This window comes from Dreissena polymorpha, chromosome 8 (assembly GCF_020536995.1).
Source record: "Dreissena polymorpha isolate Duluth1 chromosome 8, UMN_Dpol_1.0, whole genome shotgun sequence".
NCBI lineage: Eukaryota > Metazoa > Mollusca > Bivalvia > Myida > Dreissenidae > Dreissena > Dreissena polymorpha.
In genome coordinates this window covers 95,711,448-95,723,258 of record NC_068362.1, presented here as the reverse complement: position 1 = coordinate 95,723,258, position 11,811 = coordinate 95,711,448, and the positions used below count along the sequence as shown (strand labels likewise).

At 35.4% G+C, this 11,811-nt stretch overlaps 1 protein-coding gene across 1 annotated transcript in view; it reads left to right on the top strand.

Annotated features, from left to right (window-relative positions):
- The first annotated feature begins 1,765 nt into the window (after positions 1-1,765).
- The window catches only part of LOC127842709 (dipeptidyl peptidase 4-like), a 99,794-nt gene continuing 89,748 nt past the window's right edge, over positions 1,766-11,811 (top strand). Inside the window, exon 1 of the mRNA XM_052372385.1 lies at positions 1,766-2,257. Within this exon, the coding sequence (XP_052228345.1) occupies positions 2,228-2,257 (30 nt within the window). The 5' untranslated portion in view covers positions 1,766-2,227. The remainder of the gene's footprint in view (positions 2,258-11,811) is intronic.

The window sequence follows — 11,811 nt, the reverse complement described above, 5'->3', positions numbered from 1 at the left end:
AAAATTATGCATCTAGCATAAAAATGATGCATCTAGCATAAAAAGTACATAACATGAGCATGTCTCTTAGTATTGAGATTTACACAAAAACAGCTTTTCCTTTTTTCAAGGTGGTCCTTGTAAATCAATGTGTTCTCAATAGCACTCAATTTTTAACATCGATACTCATTTCGATGGAATTATTTAAACTTATAAATATAACAAAACTGATTTAATCATCCTCAGTAATTCTTTGAATAGTATAGAATGCCGTAATTTACATGTTTTCATCCGAATCATTAATCCAAACAAACAAGGTTATTCTGCAATGTCTTGTTTATACATGAATGTTTGCAAGTTGTCTCGAATGTAAACATTTATAAACAAATCTGAAATTGTCGATGGTGTTACAAAACCATATTATATTATTATATACGATCTGGCACGAGTTGTCATATCATACCATATTTTATTCAACGAGTTCAGGAATTTTGTTAGTAAGCGAGGCTTTGGCGAGCTTACTAACGAATTCTTTGACTAAAATATGGTATGATATGACAACGAATGTCAGATCTTTTTATCACATGCTCTTAAATGAGCAAATTTAATTAATATTTACGCAAACATAATGATAAATCACGATTGTTGTTTACATTTCGTGACATCATTTTACGTTGCGACGTCATTTCAGCAAAGTAACAAAATGCGATTGGTTAGTCGAACAAAAACTAAGCCGATGAAAACGCTTAAAAAGTATATTACACATGTGCGAGATAAAAATATTCGTAATGGTTATATTACATGGGAAACAGGGTATGGCATGTGATAAATATAGTTATGTTAAGGAAATGTACAATGTATAGTACAGGTCTGACGAAATATGTATTGTAGTGTCCATTTAACAATCGTCACTTAGTGTTCTAGTCTTGGTGATGCAAGTGTTATTACATACCGACAAATCGCAATATTGTATCAGTTTTGTACATGTACAATTTATATGATTGAGGACGCAGTATTGTACATAAAATGTACATGATCTATACTGAACATTACGTTTTAAATGCCAATATGTATATCAATATTGCGTATCGGTTATTATTATAAATACCATGATCGGTAGATTAACTTTTGCACGCTAAAAATCATTTAAGACAATTAGAGTTAAGCAAGGGTTTGCATAGCCGGTCATCAACGACAAACGGTCCATTTCTTAATAACGGTAATTGCTGGTATATGAACAACGGACGAGAAAAACAATTCCGACAGGCATCGTTTAACCTTCATAGTATTAGGCACCTCATACTTGGTTACGAGCTGAGCGCTTGCGCTTATCATACATCCTGATTGATATGTAATCTATATTCTGCTTTACCTATAGACGATACACGAAGAAATCAGGGTTTAACGTTCATACGCTTGAAGCATGCCTTCATGTTTTGCTTGGTTTTGTTTATAGCCGGTATCGAACAGTGTTTTTTTTTCACTTTTCCATGCGTCGCATTAGTGATCTAACATACGAATATTCGTTGCTAGATTTGTTCTCGTGTGTGATATCCACTTTAAACGAAAACAAATAAGACGCAATTAAATAGCGTTATGCTCCGCAGTTACTCGTACACTCATTTAAGTAGGGTTGTGGCAGTTGTTTTTTGTATGCCGGGTGAGACAAATACCCGTCAGGTTTATTCCATACTTTAGATCGCCATCTCTCGACATCTCTAAGAGAATTCACTTCGTATCACTGTATACTTGGTTCTAAATACACTCAAGGAATAAACGTTCGGTAATTGACCTGCGCAACTCTTGGATGAATTGTGGAGCGTGGTTGGTTTCATTGTATTACAGTTCCTCAGAAAATCACGTGGACATATTATCAATATGTGACTTATAGATCTAAGTTGTTGATTTATCAATATGTGACTTATAAGTTGTGATAAAACGGTTTTAAAATACAGACAACAAGACAGCAACAGATCGAAACGGTTCAAAGTCGATAGGAAATTTTATAATCATAACAAAATAAACGTCTAGCAATTGTTTTGTATCGTTAAGCGTGTGCATTGGGTGTTTTTATTTAATATTTAGTATTTGTTCTTCTCCTATATAACTAGTTCGTGTAGTTTTGTGTGTTTCCTATCGAAGACCTATCAGGAAACATTATCAGTGGTTCGGGCATTATTTCAAGGATTTTGTTCCGAAACTATCGTGTATTATCGTAGGATATCTTGTAAGAATTATTACTGACGACATGGGCTCTGAATACGACGATTTCGAAGAGGTACGTTTATGAAATGAATGCAAGATATGTAATGCTGGCAATGTGTGTTTTCAGCATAGTTAAGAATTGAAATATAGTTTATGTATTGCTGTTTCAATGAGAAACGAGACTAGATCTGAAATAGATAAGTAATGGTCAATACAATTCGGTTGTAACTAGTTGAATACTTTGATCCAATGCGTTTTCTTAGGTGTTAGGTTTTTTCATTGTAATAATTTAATATGTGTGTCCAGTGTGTATATCAGTGAAATCAAGCTATTAAGCATACCTCAAAATAGGCAATTTTAAAAGTTTCCGATGCCCATTTGAGACGCGTTCTGAGAAAACTGGGCATAATGCATGTGGGTAAAGTATAATCCCAGATTAGCCTATGCAGTCCACACAGGCTAATCAGGGACGACAATTTCCGCCTAAACTTGATTTTCAGTAAGGAGGGACTTCCTTAAAACTAAAAATGCCATAAAAGCGGAAAGTGTCGTCCCTGATTAGCCTGTCTGTGATGACACTTTACGCACATGCATTAAGTCCAGTTTTCTCAGAACGCGACTCATTTAGTTGTGTATGTTTTCGGCAGGTGCAGTGGTTGATATTGTGTTTTTTTTATAAACATGATTATGACATTTGATATATGAAACAAGAAGTCGAGTTCAAAAGATGAATATTTATTTTACAACGTTTATTGTATTCACTTGCATACAATTAGTTTTGTTTTGTAAACGAACACTAAAATAACGTTCATCAAATTCCTATGCACAGGAGTAAAATTCAACAAAAAAGTTGCAACACAAACCATGTCATCATTGACATTTACTATGTCATCATTTGCATTTATCATGCCATAATTGACATTCATTTTACGCCTGTTGTATTCGTGAAATAAACAAGGCAAAACTAATGCGCGTTCTTCCAACAGCACTGCTTTGCGCTCGGGATATAGAGAATACTAGGTTAGCGTTGAATACAGAGAAGTTTATGTTGCGAGGCTTAGAACGCCGGGAGCGCGAGCCTTGTCGAGCGCTTTCGGTGTTCGAGCCGAGCAACATGAACTTCTCTGTATTCAACGCTAACCCTAGTATTCTATTTATCCCATTTGATTAAATAGATCTTATAACCTTAACAATAATTTCAATTCAGTCTTAAAAGCGCTTAGAATCTAACGAATGTAACCATGCGTAGTGATATAAATGTATTTGTTCTGGTACGCAAAATAGTCTTTAAAAAAATCACACACATACTGTAAAACAAGTAAAAATATCACCGTATGCCTCGATTCAATTTTACGCAGTATGCAAATTGTTACACATAACGACCGCAAAAAGAAGATTTTACTTTACTATAATTCATTTTATTTTCGAAAGAAAATAATCAAAATCCAATATGGCGGCGATTGCTCCTGACAAAATGATGTCGATGTCCACATTATGATACATGTACACCATCGACGACCTTGACAATCTCGACAAGTAAACAGACAATTGAAGCGACTGACACTTTATTTGACTTAATATACAGGGCAATACGTTTTCCGACTTCGGACGACGAATTTAAGGATGCGCAGAACGTGTTTTTTATAAAATGTTATGGGTATGCCGTGTGTGATCCGATGCATCAATGGCGCCCATGTTAAAATCATTACCCCGAGAACAGGGAACGACAAAAGTACACACAAAAACCAAAACACGTTCGAACTAGTTTCTTACCTTTAATTATCCTTTAAAATCCATCTAATAATCCATTTAACTCATTAATTGACGATTTTGCATCTAGGGTCTTTAATAATTATTTTAGCATAGTTAAATAAAGACCCTTATGCCATCCTATCACTATATTCAAATGAGTTTGCGAACTCAATAAACTTTCTTCTTCATCACACGCTACGTCATGTACTCTATGTACATTACTGCTGTTAAAATGAACCGGAGCAGTTTATCAAATAAAAGCCGTTGGTAAACTCGGTTGCATTTGCAGATTTCTGCATACAAACATAATTATGTTTAAACTTGCACAATGTTTTATTTGTCTATGGTAAATGCCCATATTGTACAAAATAATTTAATATATAAATACACAAAGAGTGGAAAACATTCCATTACACAACAGATAAATGAGTGGATAATATCCGTGTACAAAAAGGGACGTTCCGAATTCCAGTGTGGTTCTATTTTTACCATCTTATACTTTACACAGCTCTATGCCTAACGTGAATTTAATCGGAAAGCAAATATTGCAGATTATTTATGAATTGTGCGATATTTGTATGGCTTGTTGTACATTCTTAAATGTCAAAAGTATATGGATGGATTATAAACAATGCACATTACACGAAATAAGGAAAATGTGATAAATTGACAATTATCTCGATATACAGTACATGTTCAAGTGAAATAAGTCGCGTTTATAATAAAGCGTCAAACATTGGGGAAAATGACGCAATAAGAATGTCATTTTATGACGCCATCAATCAGCTGATTCATTATTATACGGATGGCGAAAACTTATGTCATATGACTAGATTTAAAGGTTGAAGGTCTCGAATTTTTTAAGCTAAAGTTTTCTCGACTTTAAATCTTATGAAAAATCATTCAGTGGTAAAGTAAAAAGTAGTCCGTGCACGCGACAGGTATATCCCACAAGGTTGAATAGTATATTCCATAAGGTGATATACCGTCAATGTCGCGTTGAAACGGGGATAAATTACAATCCGCATAATGTGTTTTATTATTATCTTAGACTATGTTTACGTATCCGTCTTAATAGCAAACCAGGTCCCGGTATTTTAATTCCGCAATTAAATATTTAGTAAAACCAGAGTGAACCCAAGAGGTTGGCAGACAGGTGTTTGGCTGAGTACCAGGATTTCTATCCGGATAGAAGCGCAGACCCGTATCCGTTACTGCAATCTCATTTCTCAATGATAACATCTTATTTGTTGGAGATGAATATCCGGTATGAAAGAAAGCACTGATTTGTGCGCGGTGACATACAACTTACATATTGTTGCATGTAGCGATCCTTATCGTTATGTTGGTTATTTTTTAGCAGTCGTAAATCGGACATGGAGACGGTTCTGTGTTAGGCGTGGCCAAAGTCTAACCCTTTGCATGCTGGGAAATTTGTCGTCTGCTAAAATGTCTTCTGCTGAATTATAAAATTAGCATTGTCTTTGATTTTAGAATAGCAAACAGTTTGGATCCTGATGAGACGCCACGTTCTGTGGCTTCACATCTGGATCCAAACTGTTTACAAAGGCCTTCAAAATTCGGTTCTAGCACTGAAAGAGTTAAACTAATGTTAATGTGTCCAGGTTTGCAGTGTGAACTTAACCAGAAAGATAATATACATTTTCATTCATCATCCATTTATGTACTCACTTATTCACTAACAAACTCACTCAACAACTCACTCACTAAGTCACTCACTCACTCACTCGCTCACTCAGTCGTGCATTAATTGAATGATTCGTTCTTAAGGTCTTGTATTCAATAATAAAACATTGCTTTTCTTGGTTCACTTTCTTGAAAAAACGGATATTATCCACAACACTTGAAAATTCCGGTTATGCATGGCCTTTGTTTATTGAGGTATATGTAGATGGTTAGCCAAAACGTGTATTGAACTTTATGTACACATCCGCAACAAAAGTGCCGTATCAAAGGTCTTACTATCAATTAAAATTACTCATGCACTTTTATTTCCAAACATGCGGGTTTGAATGAGCAATTTGTTCCAAGACTATATTAAGACCACATGAAAGAAAAAATGAATTGAATCACTTACTGTAAGATAAGCCTGTACAGTCCACACAGGCTTATCAGGGTCGCCACTTATCCCTTATAATGGATTTAGGTTTTTAAAAGACTAAAACTAATTTAAATTACAAATTCCGTTAAAGCCACAATAATGGTCTCTGACTGGCCGTGTGGAATGTTAAAGCCACAAGAATGGTCTCTGACTCACCGTGTGTAATGTTAAAGCCACAAGAATGGTCTCTGACTGGCCGTGTGGAATGTTAAAGGCACAAGAATGGTCTCAGACTGGCCGTGTGGAATGTTAAAGCCACAAGAATGGTCTCTGACTGGCCGTGTGGAATGTTAAAGCCACAAGAATGGTCTCTGACTGGCCGTGTGGAATGTTAAAGCCACAAGAATGGTCTCTGACTGGCCGTGTGGAATGTTAAAGCCACAAGAATGGTCTCTGACTGGCCGTGTGGAATGTTAAAGCCACAAGAATGGTCTCTGACTCGCCGTGTGGAATGTTAAAGCCACAAGAATGGTCTCTGACTGGCCGTGTGGAATGTTAAAGCAACAAGAATGGTCTCTGACTCGCCGTGTGGTATGTAAAAGCCACAAGAATGGTCTCTGACTCGCCGTGTGGAATGTTAAAGCCACAAGAATGGTCTCTGACTGGCCGTGAGGAATGTTAAAGCCACAAGAATGGTCTTTGACTGGCCGTGTGGAATGTTAAAGCCACAAGAATGGTCTCTGACTCGCCGTGTGGAATGTTAAAGCCACAAGAATGGTCTCTGACTGGCCGTGTGGAATGTTAAAGCCACAAGAATGGTCTCTGACTGGCCGTGTGGAATGTTAAAGCCACAAGAATGGTCTCTGACTGGCCGTGTGGAATGTTAAAGCCACAAGAATGTTCTCTGACTCGCCGTGTGGAATGTTAAAGCCACAAGAATGGTCTCTGACTCACCGTGTGGAATGTTAAAGCCACAAGAATGTTCTCTGACTCGCCGTGTGGAATGTTAAAGCCACAAGAATGGTCTCTGACTGGCCGTGTGGAATGTTAAAGCCACAAGAATGGTCTCTGACTGGCCGTGTGGAATGTTGAAGCCACAAGAATGGTCTCTGACTGGCCGTGTGGAATGTTGAAGCCACAAGAATGTTCTCTGACTAGCCGTGTGCAATGTAAGGCTATTCTTGGACAACAATATACGCAAGTGCAGTAAGTCTTCATTTCCCAGAACATTGTTCAATTAACTAATACTATAGACATTAATATATACTGACAAAGCGGAACGTTTCATCGTCTGTAAATAACAATTCACTTTTCTCGAGCAATATGCAATCCTTCGCTAGAGGCTTTCTATACTCTTTCGACGGTCCTTGGTAATTGCCCAACTAATTGTTGCACTAATTGCAAACACACCTTGGCAAATTGCAAAGTATAAGAATCATCAGGCGCCGCTACACGCTAGTTTAACCAATCTGCGCATTACAATCCAGCTAATAGTGTATTGAGCGTTTAATCAAGTTGTCTCGTTCCTTGAAGATGTTATTCGAAATATGTATTAATCATGGGAAAACTTTTCTACTCGAAACGCGCCTTTACCTAAAACGTAACGTTTAACGTGCCATTATGGTGTTGTTGTTATAATTACATAAAATATTTTACTCGTCATTGGTCCATTTTTTCATGACGCGGGTCCAATATAATAGGACTTATTAAATACTCGCCCTCTGCTATCGCTTAAGACCATCGATTTATAAAGTTAGGTGCAGAAACAAAGCGCCAATTAAATCAGAGTTTGTATATCTCTGCAAAACACTATCACACTATTAGTTATAATAACTTCAAGAAAAATTCTGCTGAAATATGAATTTGTTTTATGGAACGCTTAGAAAGATAATATAATTGTACATTTATGTCATATTGTTTATAACTACCAGTGTATCAATGAAAAAATGCATCGACCTTGAATATATACATGTATGTGCATGCACATTTGGAACAGATTAGTTTAAACGATAGACTCTTAATAGATCATATTTGTGAACTCTATACAAAGATCGCTTTTATATCTGTTCTTTATTTAAAATTTTGAAGTCTACTGTTAACCGAATGTATATAATCAATCTAAACATGGATATGTGCGTTTAATATAACGGAACATTTTTCTTTGTAGTTTTTGTCTAATCAAATCGTTATTAAACAGAACCGAGTTTACACTAACATAGCAGGGTGTTGATATGAATTATACATTATGTATTTCATTAGACGAAGGTTGTGGTAAGACGACAGTATCTTTCGACGACAATTTAACGTATTATTTTTCCCCCAAATAGAATCAAAGCTTTGCCTTCCAGAAGAAAGAACTCATTCATTTTTATTATTCGCCGAATTTTTCCAATATACCTCAAATTGGCTGAACGTTTCTGATTGAACCTTATCCCATTATTTAAGGGAGACAACTTTTATAATCGTTTAACAAAGACTTGATAAAGACAAACAATTCTTTCCCTCTTTTTACTTTTTTATCCCCCGACATAGGCGGAGGGATATTGTTTTGGCGTTGTCCGTCCGTCCGTCCCTCCGTTCGTCCGTCTTTTCTGTCCGTCCTTCCGTCCGTCCGGAACTTGTGTGTCCGGAGCCATATCTTGGAAGTGTTTGGAGGATTTCATTGAAACTTGGTATGAGTATATATATGGATAAGAGGATGATGCACGCCAAATGACATTTTACACCATATGTTAATAACGGAGTTATGGCCCTTTGTATCTTGAAAAAAATGCTTTGTAATATAAGCTTGCAGCTTTATCTCCATTAACACATGAGCCAGAGCCATGAAACTTGCCATAGTTGTTCTCAATCATCTGAGGTAGCTTCACATTTAACACCCATAATCCTAGGGGCTAAGGTCAAAGGGCACACATTTGATGAATTATTCATTATTTAGTCATGCCTATACTATGCATCAAGAGATTCTGTAATAACTGTCCACAATTGTTCTTCATTATCTAGCTGAGTGTCAAATATAAGAATCAGGTTGCTAGGGTCATGGTCAAAGTCACACACAAATGTCAAAAATACACTATTTGATTAAATATGCCTTTTTTGGTAAGGATTCTACCATACTAAATGGATTCTTAAAATGTCCTATTGTAATTGTTCTCAATAATCAGGCAGTGCAAGACTTATGTGTTTTTGACCAAAGTCAAGGTCACACATCAAAGGTCACATTTGTAGAAATATTTATTATTTAGCCATTATTTTGCTATGCATCAGTGGAATCTGTAATAACCTTCCATAATTCTTCTCCATCTTCTTCCTTGCTGTGTGTCATATGTAAGATTCGTGTCTAGGGTTAAGGTCAAGGTTCATGTCTAGGGTTAAGGTCAACGTCACATAATATACTTCATGTAAGGTCATACGATTCACATCAAGGGTCAAGGTTACACAAATGCTTCATGTAAGGTCGTACTCAATGATGGATGATTAACCTTAAAAACGTATTAATGTTATTTCCACGTATGTCATGGCGGATGTTGTGTTCACTCTGCATCACTCTGAAAATGTAATGTATAGTAAGATTGAATGTTTTCGTGGAAAAGGCAAGACTTTTTAATTCACCTAAATACATATTGAACACTGAAGAACCCTCCTTTATCTTAGTTTTGAGTTATTGTGCTTTGTTATTTTTGTATGTTGCTACTTTTCGGGACAATAACTCAGTATGTAAGATTTCTATGTAAGAAAATGCTCATAACAAGCAATTTCTCCTTTTGTCATTATATTATCAATGTTAATTGATTCATGAAAAATATACTATCTGCATTTTATTGTCTGCGAACCCATCACAGGTACAAATGAGTTTAAAAAAAATAACTGACAAAAGGCATAACCATTCACTTATACCATTTTTTTAGTTCTACACCTATCCATAAACAAAATTTATTTGGCGGGGGATATTAATTCAACGAATTTGCTTGTTAATTTACAAATTGAATATATCATTTTAAGTCTTTTGGTGTGAATCATAATGATAAATGTTATCAAAATATAAGCGAGTTTATTAGAAATTTTTTGAAATAAATGTTTTAATGCTTCGTCATGGCAGATTCTTTATTCATTGTTTACATGGGAAAATGTGAAATATTGCCGTTAAGAACTCTGTTGATGGACGTGTATTACTTTCATAAAGAACGTTATATCATCTTTACATGTGATGCTAGGCTATTAACATTGATAGACCACACACGCTAACACGTTGTTTTTTTTTTACAGTGTTGTTCTTTTATGAATGTTATGAACAAGCAAGCACTATCCCTCTTTTTCAATTTGCCGTGACACCATCAAAGAATTGTGCCAGATTTCTATCTCTCGTCTCTTTTTATTTTTTGTGTGATAAGAATCATAACCCTTTTAAAACATAATCCACATTCAAATTTACAGATTTAATTACTCCCGTGTTTCATCGTTTCATGATAATGCTCTATATTATTTGACAATGATATATACGACCAACATATTTATATGAATCACAAATTAATTAAAACTGGTATCATTTAAGAGAAAATAAATGTGCAATGTATAAAGTTTTAGTATTATCACATGAACATTTTCCAAAACGCAACATACATTAAAACACATAACTCACTTTTACCTAGTCTTTTTTTCAGGACATTGCAGGAAAATTTTCTCTTGATACACTGTCTTCCTTTGCAACGCCAATTGCAAGGGACATTACTACTGTTTATGGTTCTTACTTTTCTAAACCGGATTGTTGCCCTGAATTAACGGCAAATATAGCCATTTTAAGGTATTAGCATATCCCGACAATTACGTTGCCAACCTAGAGACTACACTAATAAGTTATGGATTTTTTAAACAATCATTTTCATTTCAAGGACAACTAAAAATCAGAGTAAAGACTATATTTCTGCTTTCTACATACACTGTTCCATTAAAATCGTGATTGGTCAATGTAACTTTGATATCACCATTTTATGGCGGTTTTCTTAAGCGGTTGTAAAATGTAAATGTTCAGAAAAGGATGTTTGTTTATAGCGTTTTAACAAGTTTCCATTTTTAATGAATATTGAGTTAAATTACATATTAAAAGCTGTTGTGATGGAGGTCGTTTCAGACTATTATTAACAACTGCCTTCAGTTATATTTATTACAATAATGTTGAATATACAAACATGCTATGCAATATTGCATGATGCAGCAAACTTCTGTTTTCCCGAATTGCACGATGATAATCGGTAATTTGTACTGTCTTGAACATTGACGACGTATTTACATTTTTATAGTCCTATTGTTAAAGCTTTTGGTCACTCGCTAAAAGTAGTACTACATTCATTACATTAATATATCGTTCAGCGACGTGTTTTTGTGTTTCAATTTGTTCTTAGCAAATGAAAATGACTCTTGTTTACTTTATACTATTTACATGTATATGTTATAGGAATACAAATCATAGCAACGTATAGTCGACAAATCAAACGTTCAGCCCTTACGCGTGTTTCGGTGATTGATGAAAACAAATCCAATGCATTAAATTGATATCTGCAACCCATCTCGTATTCTTACTACTAATACCTTTATGGCTTCGAATTTACTGCTTTTATGTAGTTATCGATTTCTGGGAAATGTTGGTGTCATCGGATGTCAACGTTTTCTTCTGGTCTCCAAAATTAACGAGAAAACGTTGCTATGGTTTCCAGGACACGCGCGTAAACATATCTACATTCGATGTACAGCGTAAACATGCACTATACAGCTAATTAGTCCTGGCGTTATTGCATCTTCTCTCATCATAGCTAGTT